General features: G+C 43.2%; 1 protein-coding gene across 1 annotated transcript in view; it reads right to left on the reverse strand.

Moving 5' to 3' along the window:
* Window positions 1-8330: 8330 nt before the first annotated feature.
* Window positions 8331-18636, reverse strand: part of LOC129814440 (vertebrate ancient opsin-like) — a 91061-nt gene continuing 80755 nt past the window's right edge. Inside the window, exon 4 of the mRNA XM_055867553.1 lies at window positions 8331-11054. Coding sequence (XP_055723528.1) covers window positions 10698-11054 — 357 coding nt within the window. The 3' untranslated portion in view covers window positions 8331-10697. The remainder of the gene's footprint in view (window positions 11055-18636) is intronic.

Raw genomic sequence — 18636 nt, forward strand, 5'->3', positions numbered from 1 at the left:
ACTAGGCTGGGGAGGGGAGGTGGTGCCGGAAATACCGGACCGTGCAGGCGTACTGGCTCTCTTGAGCATTGAGCCTGCCCAACCTTACCTGGTTGAATACTCCCCGTCGCCGGACCAGTGCGGGGAGGTGGAATAACCCGCACCGGGCTATGTAGGCGAACCGGGGACACCATGCGTAAGGCTGGTGCCATGTACGCCGGCCCGAGGAGACGCACTGGTGACCAGATGCGTTGAGCCGGCTTCATGGCACCTGGCTCAATGCCCAATCTAGCCCTACCAGTGCGGGGAGGTGGAATAACCCGCACCGGGCTATGCACACGTACAGGAGACACCGTGCGCTCTACTGCGTAACACGGTGTCCACCCGTACTCCCCCTCTCCACGGTTAGCCTGGGAAGTGGGCACAGGTCTCCTACGTGCCCTTGGCCCACTACCTCTTAGCACCCCCCCAATAAATTTTTGGGTAGTACTCACGGGCTTTTCAGGCTTCCAGCCACGTCTCCTTGCTGCCTCCTCATATCTCCGCCTCTCTGCTTTCGCTGCCTCCAGCTCAGCTTTGGGGCGGTTATATTCTCCTGGTACTTCACGGTCCAGAATTTCCTCCCAATTCCAATAGTCCTGTGTAGGTGGGTCCTGTTGTTGTTGCACACGCTGCTTGATCCGATGTTGGTGGGGAATTCTGTCACGATCGTGTGGGAGTGAGACGGACAAAAACGCAGCATGTGGAAAATAAGCCATCTTCTTTTATTATTGAAGAAGGCAAAACGAAACAAAACACTTACAAACTAACAAAACAACAAACGACCGTGAAGCTACAAAACGAAAGTGCACACACAAGCTACTAACGTTTAGACATAGACAATTCCCCACAAACAGCTAAAGCCTATGGTTACCTTAAATATGGCTCCCAATCAGAGACAACAATATCCAGCTGTCTCTAATTGAGACCCAATTCAGGCAACCATAGACTTTCCTAAACACCTACACTCAACCATAGACACACCTAGACAACTACACTAAACATAAACCCAACTACTCTAAATAAACCCCCTAAACCTACAACCACCCTAGACACTACAAAACCCACATAAATTACCCATGTCACACCCTGACCTAACTAAAATGATTAAGAAAACAAAGAATACTAAGGCCAGGGCGTGACAAGTGTATAAAAAAATACAATCAAGTAAACAATTATGAATAATTCTAAATAAGTTATCAATCATTTTTTACTAACACTAGAGTAATATAATTGTACTTAAAAAAAAAAAGACAAAATTATACGTAGTGTGATCTGTTAAATAAAATAAATGCCAACATGATGGAATGGAGGCGAATGTACACAAACTTTGGGGGAGGAAATAACCGAGAGAAAAATTGGCCCCATTACTCAAAAGAAGTGGACTTTCTGTCAGGTCAAAGCTGAAGAGCAGCTTTTCATTTCTTCCTTCTGTTTGTTTTCCTCTCATATGTCCACATTGAGGAGTCCTTGCTGTTCTACGGCGGTGGGAAGAAAAATATTCAATTGTGACGCAGGACCTTTGTCATTACATGGCGGCTATTTATCAGAACAATTTTCGCCCAAAGGTGAACTGATCCATGACAAAAAGGGTCATTTTGATTTCATTCAGGCTCCTATCCTAAGAGGTGGGGATGTCATCAGGCTATCCACAAGGTTAATCAGCCATTACCTGGCTGCAGCCTTCTGGGGGTAATCGGAATGATCCACGATAATGTGGGCCAGCCATGTTGATTATTGAAGGGGCTCAGATCTCCACTCCCTTGAGGCCTCTATGAACACCAGTGTCCAAATCCCAGCCCTACACCGCAAACTCCAAATGTCTGCTTCACTCCAGGCTGATAGCATCAGTTTGGGTCCTGATTCCATCAATTCAAAGCAGTACAATCTATACCGGCACAGCGCCACATTGCCGGGTAATCTCTTGTTGTTTCCTGTTCTGGCTAACGTGTGCAAGCTTTTCCCTGTAAAAGCTTTAAGGGATAATGCTCCTAGACAAGAATCATTTGTTGCTGTGACCCAATTGACCCTTCACTAAGCCCCGCCCCAGAATTCTGGGCAACCAATCAGAGCGCTCCAACGGATAGCGACTGTCATCTAGTCCAACACCTCGGACATGCTCACATTTGAAACACATGAAGTAGCGGTGCACGAGTTGACTCCCAAAACCCGCTAAAACTGATGCGCACACATTTACACACCACCTCATTATTGCAAAGTCCTCCTGGTAAGACTACATTTGCCTTCTAGAGGACTGACATGAGCATGATGGTGCCCATTTGCTCATCAACTTAGCCTTTTTAAAGGCCTGTTGTTTGAATATAGAAGGTGATGCGTAGGAACTAGAATATTTCAGTAAAACATTATTTCTGCTTTGCGCACCCTTGACGGATCCCATGGGATGATACTGATTAACCTATTATTTACCATGTCATATTCGGACGGTTATTACTAGAGATGTTGGTTTTGTAATTATTATCAAAGCATGTGCATTATTCCAGAGAACGATTTACACAGGCTTAGTTCTTCCAAACTGCCCCCTGTAATTCTTAATAATTTAATTGACTCTTATGATGGAAGCCTGTAGGGTTTTATTGTAGGCATGAAGATATTTCAGCGTCGTGTGTCGAAGATAACGTGCTACACTGATAACTCGTGCTTGGCTGCCAAATCTGTAGGTCTCCCCATAATATTTACATTGATGAAGTGTGATCATACTTTTTTTTACTTGACTGTGTTTATGGATGAGAAAGTGAACTTCCCGATTTCCAAAAAGTTTAGCAAGGATGCTGCTTTGCGATCTATTGCCAAGGACAGGGCTTTCCAACCCTGTTCGTGTAGCGCTACCATCCTGTAGGTTTCCACTCCAACTCTAATCTAGCGCATCTGATTCAATAATTAGCTGGTTGATAAACTGAATCTGGTTAGTTACAACTGGGGTTGGAGCGAAAACCTACAGGAAGTTAGCTCTCCAGGAACAGGGTTGGAGTGCCCTGGCCTAGGGCATCAACAGTCAGCCAGGGTGTCATTAAATGAGCTATAGGCACAATACTTTTTATTGCACATTTAGGGCTAACCAAATTGTATTTGTCACATGCGCCAAATACAACAGGTGTAGACCTTACAGTGAAATGCTTACTTACAAGCCCTTAACCAATAATGCAAAAAAGTAAGAGATAAGAATAACAAATAATTCAAGCAGCAGTAAATAACAATAGCAGGGGGTACCGGTACAGGATCAATGTGCGGGGGCACCAGTGTCGAGGTAATTGAGGTACTATGTACATGTAGGTAGAGTTAATAAAATGACTATGCATAGATAATAACAGAGAGTAGCAGCAGCGTAGAGGAGGGTTGGGGGGGGGGGGGGACAAATAGTCCGGGTTGCCATTTGATTAGCTGTTCAGGAGTCTTACGGCTTGGGGGTAGAAGCTGTTTAGAAGCCTCTTGGACCTAGACTTGGCACTCCGGTACCGCTTGCTGTGCAGTAGCAAAGAGAACAGTCTATGACAAGGGTGGCTGGAGTCTTTGACAATTTTTAGGGCCTTCCTCTGACACCGCCTGGTATAGAGGTCCTGGATGGCAGGAAGCTTGGCCCCGGTGATGTACTGGGCCGTACACACTACCCTCTGTAGCGACTTGCGGTCGAAGGCTGAGCAGTTGCCATACCAGGCAGTGATGCAACCCCATCAGGATGCTCTCGATGGTGCAGCTGTAAAACCTTTTGAGGATCTGAGGACCCATGCCAAATCTTTTCATTCTCCTGGGGGGGAATGGGTTTTATCGTGCCCTTTTCATGACTGTCTTGTTGTGATGTGGACGCCAAGGAACATGAAGCTCTCAACCTGCTCCACTACATCCCCATCAATGAGAATTAGGGGCGTGCTCGGTCCTCCTTTTCCTGTAGTCCACGATCATCTCCTTTCTCTTGATCAAGTTGAGGGAGAGGTTGTTGTCCTGGCACCACACGGTCAGGTCTCTGACCTCCTCCCTATAGTCTCATCGTTGTCGGTGATCAGGCCTACCACTGTTGTGTCATCAGAAAACGTAATGATGGTGTTGGAGTCGTGCCTGGCCGTGCAGTCATGAGTGAACAGGGAGTACAAGAGGGGACTGAGCACACACCCCTGAGGGGCCCCCGTGTTGAGGATCAGCGTGGCGGATTTGTTGTTACCTACCCTCACCACCTGGGGGCGGGCCGTCAAGAAGTCCAGGAACCAGCTGCATCGGGAGGTGTTTAGTCCCACGGTCCTTATCTTTGTGATGACCTTTGAGAGCACTGTTGTGTTGAACGCTGAGCTGTAGTCAATGAATAGCAATCTCACATAGGTGTACCTTTTGTCCAGGTGGGAAAGGGCAGTGTGGAGTGCAATAGAGATTGCATCTTCTGTGGATCTTTTTGGGGCGGTATGCAAATTGAAATGGGTCTAGGGTTTCTGGGATATTGGTGTTGATGTGAGCCATGACTAGCCTTTCAAAGCATTTCATGGCTACAGACTTGAGTGCTACGGGTCGGTAGTCATTTAGGCAGGTGACCTTAGTGTTCTTGGGCACAGGGACTATGGTGGTCTGCTTGAAACATGTTGGTATTACAGACACAGAGTTTGAAAATGTCAGTGAAGACACTTGCCAGTTGTGCAGCGCATGCTCGGAGTACACGTCCTGGTAATCCGTCTGTCCCTGCAGCCTTGTGTCCCAGCAACCTTACTTGACTCGATGCGAGCATAGAAGTTATTTAGCTTGTCTTGTAGGCTCGTGTCACTGGGCAGCTCTCGGCTGTGCTTCCCTTTGTAGTCTGTCATAGTTTGCAATTATTGCCACATCCGACGAGCATCAGAGCCGCTGCAGTACGATTCGGTCTTAGTCCTGTATTGGCCTTTTGCCTGTTTGATGGTTCGTCGGAGGGCATAGTGGGATTTCTTATACGCTTCCGGGTTAGAGTCCCGCTCCTTGAAAGCGGCAGCTCTACCCTTTAGCTCAATGCGAATGTTGCCTGGCTTCTGGTTGGGGTAAGTACGTACAGTCACTGTGGGGACAATGTCCTCGATGCACATATTGCCAGTGACTGATGTGGTGTACTCCTCAATGCCATCGGAAGAATCCCGGAACATATTCTAGTCTGTGCTAGCAAAACTGTCCTGTAGTTTAGCATCTGCTTCACCTGACCCCTTTTTTATAGACCAAGTCACTGGTGCTTCCTGCTTTCATTTTTGCTTGTAGGCAGGAATCAGGAGGATATAATTATGGTCAGATTTGCCAAATGAAGTGCGTGGGAGAGCTTTGTACGCGTCTCTGTGTGTGGAGTAAAGGTGGTCTAGAATTTTTTCCCCCTCTGGTTGCACATTTAACATGCTGATAGAAATTAGGTAAAATGTATTTAAGTTTCCCTGCATTAAAGTCCCCAGCCACTAGGAACGGCTCCTTTAGATGAGCGTTTTCCTGTTTGCTTATGGCGGTATACAGCTCATTGAGTGCGGTTTTAGTGCCAGCGTAGGTCGGTGGTGGTATGTAGACAGCTACGAAAAATACAGATGAAAACTCTCTTGGTAGATAGTGGGGTCTACAGCTTCTCATGAGAAGCACCAGCTGTTGTTTACATAAATGCACAGGCCCCCGCCCCGTGTCTTACCAGATGCTGCTGTTCTATCCTACTGATAGAGTGTATAACCCGCCAACTGTATGTTCTTAATGTTGTTGTTCAACCACGACTCTGTGAAACATAAGATATTGCAGTTTTTAATGTCTCGTTGGTAGGATACACATGCTTTCAGTTCGTCCCATTTATTTTCCAGCGATTGAACGTTAGCTCGCAGGACGGAAGGGAAAGGCAGATTAGCTACCCGTCGCTTAATCCTCACAAGGCACCCTGATCTTTTTCCACAAAATGTCCGTTTCCTTTTCCAGCGATTGATGGGGATCTGGGCCTGGTCGGGTGTCTGTAGTATATCCCTCCCGTACGACTCATTGAAGAAAAACTCTCTCTAATCTGAGGTGAGTAATCGCAGTTCTGATGTCCAGAAGCTCTTTTCGGTCATAAGAGACGGTTGCAGCAACATTATGTACAAAAAAAGTTCAGAACAACGCGAAAAAACAAACAAAATAGCATGGATGGTTAAGAGCCGATAAGACGGCAACCACCCCCTCCGGCACCATTAAACTGATGCATTTGGCGATGTTCAACTTCAATTCACTGGCACCATGAAGAATAGCTTAGCCATACTTATTGATTGCCTAATAGATAGTTTAATATATTTTTGGTTAATTTACGAGGCATTGCTAGACAAGACAATGCTGGATACAGATTACCAAGATATAACCTGTGCTCACAGTTCTGACTGTCTGTCTGCCTCCCCCACTCCTCTCTTTCCCTCGCTGGATCACCTGCTCCTCTTTCTCTTCGCCATGAAAAACGCTAGTGTGTATTCAGTCTTCGGTCTGTTGCATGTTGAATAGCTCAGCCTACTCAATGATAGCCCCTACTTGTGTGAGACATATTTTACATCCTTTTATTTACCGATGCAAGTTTCCGACTGTCTGCCTGGTGGTCAACACGCTTACCTATGCCTGGCTGTCCCACCTCCCATCTCTCCCTCGCTAGCTCACTCTTTATTTGCTGTGAAAGATGCAAGAGTTTGTGTTCTCGAAGTACACTACGTAAAATAGTTTCCTCCGTTGCAAAAATCCTGAATATTAGGAGTCTATTCCTAGCGGAATCGAAGCTTGACACCCAGAAATGAGAGCTGACACCGTGAGTCAAGGGGCAAGGTGTCAAGGAATTTATTATTTTGGAGGTGACTCCCCATCACTACATGAAAGCCATTGAGGGTTTTACAAAAACTGTGTTTTCCTACAAAGACACACTGTTTAAATGGCAAAATAATTGAATAGTGAACCAAGGGTACTTGCTACTGTGATTCCTGAAATGCAGCGCCTGTTGGAGTACTTTTTAAACCCGGAATTACATTTGTTACATCGTTTGCTAGCTCAGCAGTTAGCTAGCTAACTAGTTCTCAGTCTTATTGACCACCCAACGTTGTTAACGCTAGCTAGCTAGTTAACATAACTATTTTTTCCCCAAATGAATATTATTTAGCTTAGTTAGCCATGTTATGAATACAACTCTCATCGGCATCAGGAAACAATTTGAGAGAGCACTTAGATAGCCCCAAAAGTGTTTAGTAACTTTGGCTGCATGCTGACAGTGCATTCAGAGCCATCAAGTGGCTAGCCTCACTACAACCTTAATTTTACCAGGTTCCTGTGAAGCGATTGTAATAACAGTCCACCACAACATACCCACAACATAGTCTCCTGATTAGCAAGGGGTAGTCTGTGTTCAATTTCGTTGTGTATTAAAACACCGTTTTAGATCATTGTGAGGGGATTTTGCCAGTGGTCAGAAGGGGGAAATGGGTTTCCTGGGAAAATGTTGTCCGAGGTTACAAAAGTAACCAAGGTGGGCGGGGGTTAGCGAAGGGTCAATTGAGTAACACTTGACTAAATACATCTTATGATTTCTTAATGAAGACTTTATAAACACTACATTACGGTAGCTCTAAGGAGCAAAGTACTTCACAAGGCGAAAGGAGAATATACATGTTTTATCTGGCGCTTTGCCAATTGTGGCATACTCTTCTGCCACCCGTTGCATACTCTTCTGCCACCCGTTGCATACTCTTCTGGCAGAAGAGTATGCAACGGGTGGTTGCATACTCTTCTGCCACCCGTTGCTTATGTGACTTATGTTGATCGCTTGAGGGTTACATCAATATGTGGCATTTTGCCAGAAAAGCTTGTGGTGTAGGCTTGTGGTTAAACTTGTACAGCCATATATAGGGTAAGTTATATTACCTGTTACTTATATTACCTGTGACCATAACCTCAACCCTTACCTAAAGCTAATAAAATGGCCTTCTTGGTTGTCAGGCAATCATACATGAAAGGGAGGTGACGTGAAAACAGGTGTCTGAATGTTGTATACATCCTCTCCTACTGTAACAGATCTGTCTCATTCAAAAAAGTAGGTTGACACTACTCAGCATCGAAGGAGATGGATTGGGGGTGAGGCCCTGCGATAGACGAGACCTGTCAAGGTGGTGTACTTTATATCAAGCTGCTTCACGTAACAGAAACAGGTACGTTCTGGCTCGGGATGAGGCTACTTACGATATGATCATACATCTGCATATTGTGTAACACTACAGCATCACTTCACTTCACAGTTACCAGGGTTCTTGTTTTTCCGCTTTCAATGGGCCTAGTGTGTACAGCAGCTCTTTACAGAATACATCAACAACACAAGACTTTATACATTGTTTTCAAAAAGTCTTTATTACTCAATACAGTATGAAATTCCTATTGCTTTGGTATAATATTATTTACATACTGTAACTGGTCTGTCCGTAGATGAAGGTGCAATCTGCAGGTGCTACACACATTTTTGGACATATAAATGTATATGTACCCATTGATTCTTGAAGAACAACGTACAAATGCCTCATGACCTTAGTTCAACTGTCGTACCCCGTCAGAACCAAAATATAAGCTTGTTTTACTCCAGTGTTTGTTAAACAAAGTAAATGGTCAGAACTGTCATTTTGTCCCTGCATCCATAGCTCTGTCTATGACTTTGAGAGTGCTACATTTCTCCAGCCCATTTCTCGACATTTCTCTTGTTATTGTTTTCCGCTGCTGATTCCCGCTTTAACAGTCGTCGTGGTCAATTAAAACACACATCGACATACACTCTTAAACATGTACATTTTCCCAGCGAGATAACATTACACTACCAACGGTTACTCTCATTCAGCATGGTCAACTCAAGACTTTTATAACGCCTACATAACCATTGTATTGTTAACAAAAACCTAAATAATATTCATGCCTCCTGTATTTTTTCAGATTTGAACAAAAATGTGCTCCACTTAAAAAAACAATAAAAAAACAGGAAGTTCCTTTTGTTCATACTGCACACACTGTACATGCAGTGGGCCATTAAGCCTACTCACTGGTGCACCAATACATATGTTGTATTCCACCTGAAGCACTGAGCACAGCCTCAAAGGTTGAGGACCAATGTACACAGTACATTTTGTAAGACATAAGGCTACAGTGCAATATTTCAAGAGCCCATGCTCTACCAGTCCTCCACGTTCACTTAACAGGTCATGCAGTCAGACCCAATTGGGTATGATGCAAATGTGATTATTTTCTTGGTTTTCTGTCCCAAAGTACTTCATTGATATTCAAATTGAACCAATTAGACAAAGTAAACAACCTATCTAGTAGTAGAAGTAACTAGGTAGCAGTAATGAATTGTGTAATTACTGTGTAACGTGCTTTCTATATAGATGAGGCCTCTGCCGTTTGAAGCAATTTACAATCATTTCGCATAATTTTAGGCTTAACTCGGGATGTCAATTGTGTTGACCAAATGGGGGGGGTCACACAAACTGGCTAGACATAAAGCCAGGGATGTAGTGGTATTATTAAAATGGGTAAATGCTGAACACTAATCGAGATGATGGGCGGTGAGTGTCGCACATGCTAACACTAGCAAGCCTAATTTAGTATGATAGGTGATATCTAGCCATAGCTACAGTAAGCCACACATTTTGGCTGGACACCTAGCTATTTGCAGGCCCTGAATCACAACATGGGCCATCATATTTCACATGAAAAGGAACAAACTATTGTACATTATGCTGTAAAGTTGTTCAAACTAGTTTATATTACATAGCAGGGCTCTATTCAAGTCACTTGAGGATTGCAGTGCCTACAGACCCAACATAACATATTGTAAAAAAAAAAAAAAAAAAAATACAACATTTTTGTCAGAACAGATTAGATCCCCTTTTCTCAGATTCAGACTGCAAGGCCAGAAATAATCAGGGACTGATTGCGACCTAACACAGTGAGTGGAATCTCTGGCCAATAAGTTACATTAATCAATTAACCACCAGGGAGAAAAGAAAACTAACAGTATCGTGGACCTCCAGATTCATGTCCCACATATGCAGCTTTTTGTACGTTTTAAAAATATTTACATAAAATGTTTTTCAAAATAAATATACATGTCAGACTCATGCTACCTATGTTTATGACACAAATTATATACGTAACTATAGCTACAATTGAATACGTTTGAGTGATGGAACTGCTGAGTTCAGCAATCAAAAAAAAAAAAATCATGAACAGTACAAATCCCATCATTACCTTTAGTGTTTTTTGTTTTTTTGTCATAAGCGCTTTGTCATCTTGATACTTTTGAAAACTGTCTCCTGAAAATACTTGAATACAATAATTGAGTTTCCTCAATCTGTGATTACAATCTCAGATCAACACAAAAATGCACTCTTCATCTCTCTTTATCTTTGTACTGTAAAGGTACAGATGGGGAAGTCACATCATGACATTTCATAGAACTAATATATTCGACAAAACATTAGAAATGGTACAAAATAACAGGGTTTTTTCACACCCTTTTCTCCCCACTCTCAGTCCATAGGCGTATTTGAGATGGTAAATGGCGAAAATATGTATAACATTGTGCAGAGCCCTTCCTCAAGACGGACTAGTAGCTCCTGTGGCTCCACTTCCGAAGAGTCAGGAGGCTTTCAAAGATTTCCCTCTATGCCTCCTGTCCATCATACTAGCAAGAGGCAAGCCTCGTAACAGCACTAAATCCACTTTGACGGCCCCTCTGGATCCACCTCCCCTCCCTGTAATTGGTTCCTAGAGGTCAAAACCCCTAACGGCCCCAGACCTTTGCCGTTGTAGTGGGCCACTAGCGACACCATCTTGGGCTTGACCATGTCAGAGGAAGCGGGGACAGCTGCGTACACAGTTGCGTTCCCCAGCTGGGGGACGACGCTGGTGGGCTGCCCGAGGGAGGCCACCTCGAAGGTGATGTTGTTGTCGTTGGTTTTGTGGGTGCCACCACGGACAGCTTTGGTCGGCGCCTTGGAGGAGCTCCTGACGCTGGAACCCCTCTGGGGCTCTTGGCACCTCAGCAGGGCTCGGAAGCACCTGTAGAACTGGCATACCGGTGAACAAACACATACACACATGCCCACGTTCAAACACATCCCCAACATACGGACGGACAAACGGAAAAAAAGATGGGGAGACAGAAAGACGTGAGTCAAGCTGGACTAACTGTACAGCATCTGTTTGCTCGAATGCTGAAATATCAGAAAAATTAACAATAATGAATGGTGAGGCTACAAAACTCCAACCCAACCAGTCATTGCCTTCCTTAAAAAGGGGGAAACAAATAATGTATGTGCTGCTGTTACTCTTTATCCGTCACAAACAGCAGGATTAAGGTTTAAGGACCATTATACCAACGTACCGACTTCAAGGTGTTTCCTACCCCAACTCCACAAAGATCACTTATAGTTGCTTATGTACCTACTTGGCGTTGTTTCCCCATCCCACCTCCGCAGGCACAACCACCTAAACCCTCCTACTTCCCGCGGACAATCAAAGGGTCCATACAAGTTGCACCTTTCTCACCAGGGAAATTTATTCTCCCGTTCTCTTGTTCCCTCTATCTCTGAGAAGTGCAATGGTGAATAATTATGAGTAACCCAGAACCGTCTGGTTGGATACCTCCTTTTCCTCTTCTCTCGCTCCCTATCGTTCGTCGAGCTTGTTGTCTCGCCTTGCCTTTTCACATAGAACAATGCTGAGAGACACTCATTATTTGTACATTTCCCAAATGGTATTAAATGCTGAACTAATTCTCTTCTCATTCAAGAATGAGTATTTGATCATGTGAGGCGCAGGAAACCTTGACTGGCTATATAAAAAGCCTGATAAAATAATAGGACAACAGAGACTGATTTTTCTCATACGTACCCTAACCACTACATCATACTCCCGTCCCATACGGCTGAGTAATGATTACAAAATGGACTAGATAGCTGGTCTCAAGACGCTCTGCATGGTAAAGGAAGGAGTGAGGTCCTAATAGCCGTTATAACTCATCATAACTTGAAACGCTACTCACATTCGCAGTGACTCCACTATCCCCTCAATCCACCAACAAAGTAACGTGTATATACTTATATGATTTTATAAGGTGTTTGTAAAAGTTATACGACAACATTATAAAAACATATCGGAAAACATTTCGGAAAAGAAGAGTCAGGAGCTGATTGCAGCAGATGAGCATGGAAATTCATTTTTTTTGGGGGGGGGGGGCGGGGTTATAGAAGGAAATCTGCATGAACACGCCATCCATATTTAAAATCTACAAACTGATCAGGAAACCACAGGTGCTGTGTTTCAAAGTCAACAAAGCTCAAAGACCAGAGCTCAGAGTGCAGATATTGAATTTAGCACTTGTTGGAGGCAGACAGACAGAGTGAATTATTCAAAAACTTCAGATCCAGTTTCGAGAGCATAACAAGACACTGAGGGTATTTGGTTCCTTTTTATTCCAGGCGCGCACACATACAGACGGAGACAGAGACCTCGGTCGAAAAGGCCTTTACGTCCCAGGCTGAACTTTAACAACCCTCCCGTCCCATACCGTCATCAGAAGGGCTCTGACGTCACCTCCCTTGAGAAAACGTAGTGTACTTAGTATACTCTGCGAGTTTCATGTATACTTATAGTCTACTACATTTCCTCAAGAGACGTAAAAAAAGAAGAAGTGTCCTACGGCACCGCTGCCTCTTCAGAGGGAATACACAAAGACAACAGACACACACACACACACAGAGAAAAGATCATCCAGACAAAAACATAGACACAGTAACACAGATCCGCCTTGCGTTGACCCACAGTACATGCATTGGCAAAGTAAACACAATCCCCCATTTCCCAAGGTCAAATTGACTAAAGACTGGCACGGGGTGTATAAAGCATAGAAACGCTATGATCTTGCTGAGCATCCCCTGATTTTGTCAGCTGTCAACACACAAACCCTGCTGAGGCACTGAGAGGATTGGATAGATGAGTGAGTTATGGAAAGCAGAGCAGGAGACACAGCGTAAGGTCATTTATGGGTGAAATATGGAACGTTTTTCATGGATTTGGACTATTCTGGTCATGTTCGTGACAGTGAAGCTGGATCTAGACGTCTGGATGAAAACATCCACAACCTAGATGTCACGAAGAGGGGTAGAGGAGTTAGTGAGCTCCGAGGCTAGCTCAGCAAACACAAGGGTTTATATAAGGTCAGGATTCAATCTGTGCGCTTTAGTCAACAATGTAGCTTTTAAAGGCAATGCTACCGCATTCGCAGAGATGGCATTTAAAGGTAAAGGCTGTCGCCTCAATTGAAATATGCCTTTAAATGTCAAGCGCGCTATAGCATTTTTTCCCAAACTCTGGCATGTGTTTTCCCCTTAGTTCGGTTAGTTTGGACTGGTGGGAGTACTCTATCCTCACTCTGAAGCGCACTAAACAACGCACCATGGTTCGCTCAAAAATGATGGTCTCAGTGCGATTCCATTCCTATCACGGTGCTGTTCGCTGCAGGCGAGAAGGCAGTGAGAAAGCAGTCTGGACCAAACACAGGAAAAGAACCGGAGGCCCAGTATTATTGGTTGTTTGACTGCGAGCATTTTATAAAATGCACTCAGTACCATAACTTGATATATCTGAAACATTATATGAGTAGCAGCGCATTCGTGAGCGCATCGGATGCAGATTAAGGGAGATGCGGGCTATACGGGGATGTAGGTGTCACGTATACTCCCTCTCCGGTCGCTAGGTGATCAGGCTGCTGATTATCCCGCACACTTGTCACTATCGTCAAGCGCACCAGCGCCTCATGACACTCACCTGGATAATCACCTCCTTGATTATCTTCCCTACATCTGTCACTCCCCTTGGTTCTTTCCTCGGGTGTTATTGACTCTGTTTGATGCCGGTGCTTTGCTTGTGTTTTGTGTTTATTGTTTTGTTTATCTATTAAAACACATACTCCCTGTGCATGCTTCCCGACTCAGCGCACTCGTTACAATAGGCTATTGAATAAAGACTATTTACGTCGCACTTAGAGCGGCTATTGAGAAGATTCCTCCCGCATGTTGTTGGAAGACCAAAGCAAAAGTGATATGAAGTTTGGGAGTGAGAAAGGAAATCTTCTACATAATCACAGATGGATTTAAACAAATGACTTGCGTTAACACGTGGTTTTGTTGAGGCATTTTAGTTTGTTTGAAATTTGGCAAGGTGAAGCCAACCAGACCAAATGAGAAAAACACAATGTACAAATAAGCTCATGGTGATTTAGAAATATAGCTCGAACAATGTGTGAAGACGCCCTATTTTGAGTGGCTTGTTTTTAATTCAAGCTCTGTCAAGATTGGTTGTTGATCATTGCAAGACAGACATTTTCATGTCTTGCCATAGATTTTCGTGCCGATTTTAAGTCAAAACTGTAACTAGGCCAATCAGGAACATTCAATGTCATCTTGGTGTGCAACTCCAGTGTATATTTGGTAGTGTGTTTCAGGTTATTGTCCTGCTGAAAGGTGAATTTGTCTCCCAGTGTCTGTTGGAAAGCAGACTGAACCAGATTTTCCTCTAGGATTTTGCCTGTGCTTAGCTCTATTCTGTTTCTTTTTATCCTAAAAAGCTTCTTACTCCTTGCCGATGACAAGCATACCCATAACATGATGCAGCTACCACCATACTTGAAAATATGAAGTGTGGTACTCAGTGATGTGTTGTGTAGGATTTCCACCAAACATAACACTTTGTATTCAGGAGATAAAGTTAATTTCTTTGGCACATTTTTCACAGTTTTACTTTAGTGCCTTATAGCAAACAAGATGCGTGTTTTGGAATATTTTGTATTCTGTACATGCTTCCTTCTTTTCACTTAATTTATGTTAGTATTGTGGAGTAACTATAGTGTTGTTGATTCATCCTCAATTTTCTCTTATCACAGCCATTAAACTCTGTAACGGTTTTAAAGTAACCATTGGGCTCATGGTGAAATCCCTGAGTGGTTGTATTGTGTATCTTTGTAGTGACTGGGTGTATTGATACACCATCCAAAGTGTAATTAATAACTTCACCATGCTCAAAGGTATATTCAACGTCTACTTTAAAAAAAAAAATCTTCCAATAGATGCCCTTATGTGCGAGGCATTGGAAAACCTCCCTAGTCTTTGTGGTTGAATCTGTGTTTGAAATGCACTGCTTGACTGAGGGACCTTACAGATAATTGTATGTGTGGGGTACAGAGATGAGGTAGTCATTAAAAATCGTGTTAGTCCATGCAACTTATAATGCGACTTGTTAAACAGATTTTTTCAACTGAACTTATTTAGACTTGCCATAACAAAGTGGTTGAATACTTATTGACTCAAAACATTTCAGATTTTCATTTTTAGTAATTTGATAAATAAAAAATGTAGATTATTACACTTTAACATGATGTGGGGTATTGTGTGTAGGCCAGTAAAATAAAATCTATATTTAATAAATTTTAAATTTAGGCTGTAATACATCAACATTTGGAAAAAGTCAAGGGGTGTGAATACTTTCTGAAGGCACTGTAAGTATCGCCTTCTTTTTCTCCAATAAACCTGCTGGACTGTTTGCCATAATTCTAACATCAGTTGTCCCTGGTCTACACCTGTGCCTATGGGGGTTTGGCGTACAAGCAAAAGGTTGTTTCTGGATGGGGTCACACGTTTGCAGTCGATAATAAACCCAAGCTCTAAGCCAGCGAGCACATATTTTGTGAGCATATATATTACATTACATGTACCCATCTACACATTCATTAGGCCTTAAATGTAATGCCTTTCAATGCTCCTCGGGGGAGGCGGAGATGCAGAGTCGGCTGCTTTTCTTTTCAATGCGTGTTTAATTAAAGTCATAATTTGGATAAAAGGTCTGAATACAAAAGGCGAGACAAGCAGAAGGGGGGTGCTTAGTAGGCGCTACATTGCACATTGCTCTCTGCATTCAATAATGAACGCTTGTTGCTCTCAAGGGACAGCTGACAGCTTGTAGCCCTACAGGGTCTCACTACTGAACTTTGATTAGGACACAGTACACATCCTTCATTCTCTGGTTAACCTGAGGCCCCTGGACTCATTTGGGGAATGAGTGGTTCTTTAATAAGGCACCCTCGTTTTTCAAATGTAATTAAACAAGTTAAGGCAAGTGACATTGGGGATATTTCTGAACCATAGACGTTATAGTTCAAGGGCCAAACCCCAATACACTTTATACCTCCAGTGGTAGCTAGAAACGTAGAAACTGTAAAGTCCTGGGGGGGGCGAAATCAAAATCAACATTATGGTGTAGTCGATGGTTTATTTGTTCCAATCTTTTCCTCTCAGTCTATGCTTGTTTTTTTTTGTTGCAATTTTAACCATACCCATCTACAACATCCACTATACTGAGAGGAAGAGAAGTAGAAGATTGTACTCACCATAAGCAAAATGCCATACCCCCGTCTAGAGGGCAATGTTCTGTCTTCTCTGATAATTGTTACCATACGTCTTCATGGGACAAACACATGCCGCTACTTCTGTCTGTACAGCATTTTTAGTCTTTAACTCGCCTCAACTCACAGTTTCCATAGTAACGGGCTGGGAGGAATTGAAGACTGAAAATGACACACAGGACATTCGTGTCTCCGTTGAGTGGATGAGTGGGCTCAAATCTTCCTGAAAGGTCAGCCATTGGTGGGATACACAGGGAGGAGAATGCTTAATTGAAAGTGCCAGGAAGGGACAGTGGAGCATTCGTACTGTCATTACATACCATTATATCTAAATATAACTTGCATTAATATGAAACCTGTGAGCAGTACACCTTCAGTGAAGACAGAGGGTATTCAACTCGGAAAACCAGTGTTTTACTGTTGAGTAAATGTTGCACTTGATAGACATAATGTTGGACTGGTGTAGGAAATAGTATACTAGAAGTCAAGGTTTCTCTCTCTCTCATATCTCATGGCAGCGTTTCCCAAACTTGGTCCTGGGGATACCATACAAGTATAACCACTATTGGTATTACAAGAAGAAGACATTTGTTTTTCATGGTTGTCCACCCAACCACCCAATACAGACACACACACACACACGCAAGTGATTGTCGTTCGCAAAACGAACGTCTCTTTTTGACCGGATCATTTTGGCGAATGTCAGGAACCGAATCGCATCGGTGGCTCCCTGATTTGCATACTGCTACTACTGCTTTTTGAGCTCAAAACAAAATTTTTCTGCAGATAAGTTACAAAATAATTATCTAAAGGGGGTGCACCCTCACTACAGAAACAATACATAGTGGGGAGAGCTCGTCAGTGTAAAAACAATCTTTGCAGGCCGTCTAATAATTTGGCCAGAACACGCATTTCACAATCTGACATAATGGTAGCTTACCTTTGGGGCTTGACATTGGAGATTAGCATTTTTTTTATGGTTCTAGGTGAATTTTTAAGCATTTTGAACAAAGAACCGTTTGGGAGCCATGTTCCCCTGTGATGAAAGGGGGGCATGACTTTGGGAGCCAAATGAGCCGGCTCTTTCACATGAACGGAGCCAAATGAACTCGAGAATGCCTATTACAAACACACACACATTGTGCCCAGTGAGCAGTTAATTGCCTTACTCAAGGGCACAAAGGCTGAAGATGGCAGCTGGGATACTGATGCCAACCCTCTGGTGGTCGGCTCATTTCCTACCAGATTTTTCTCATCTGACCTGGGATTCGAATTGGCAATTATCTTGTTGCTGGCTCGGCTCTCTAACCTCTGGGCTACCTTCCGCCTACATATTATTTGACTGAATACTTCAGGTTTTCTTTCATTTATGAGTCTCATACAAGATAACATGCTCCAGTTCACTAAACAAAGTTTAAACAATGTATTGTGTTTCCAGTCAAAACTCATGACACGCCTGTGTCCATTAGACAACGTCATCCCACCCTGGGATTCTCCCATCTCCAGCGCTACACGATAAATAGCCACTGTCTTAGTGTTTTACACACACTGAAAGAAGCTGACAGTGCTTTACTTGCCACTTATTCTGACCCCTTTGATGAAAAGAGATGACTGCGTGAAACAGTGCGAATCAGAACACATCAGTAAAAAGCGATGTGATTAATCATACTCGGAATTAATGCAGCCACAATCCAGCCCTTCATCATTAGGACAGAAGGAAAGCAAATGCATGTAAACGAGGCTTTACCGCAATTAATAACTCTGAAAGGGACACCAAGATGCGCCATGGTCATTAATAAGACAGAATGGCAAAGTTTTACATCCCTTAAGGGGATTCAATCATTTTCACCTGCAAAACAATGCTCTTTTGAATAATCTTAATTTCGGAAACTTTGTGTTTTGTTGTCCAACAAACACAAAAAGAAATTCATGTCTGAACTTTTAGTCAAACATTTCATCACACTTTTGTTTGGAGCTCAAGGCCAATCTCCCACTACCACAAATAAAACCTTCTGAATAATTCAACAAAAATACACTCTGTTTTATCTGTCAGTGAGGGGAATACATTTGGTAACAATAACACAAACAAGGGAGCAGAGGAAGACATTTCACAATATATACCAGGGTCTATACCTGATCAATTATTTGGGTAATGTCTGTACTGACCTCGCCTTCTGGATGGTAGCGGTGTG

Source organism: Salvelinus fontinalis, chromosome 17 (assembly GCF_029448725.1).
Source record: "Salvelinus fontinalis isolate EN_2023a chromosome 17, ASM2944872v1, whole genome shotgun sequence".
Lineage (NCBI taxonomy): Eukaryota > Metazoa > Chordata > Actinopteri > Salmoniformes > Salmonidae > Salvelinus > Salvelinus fontinalis.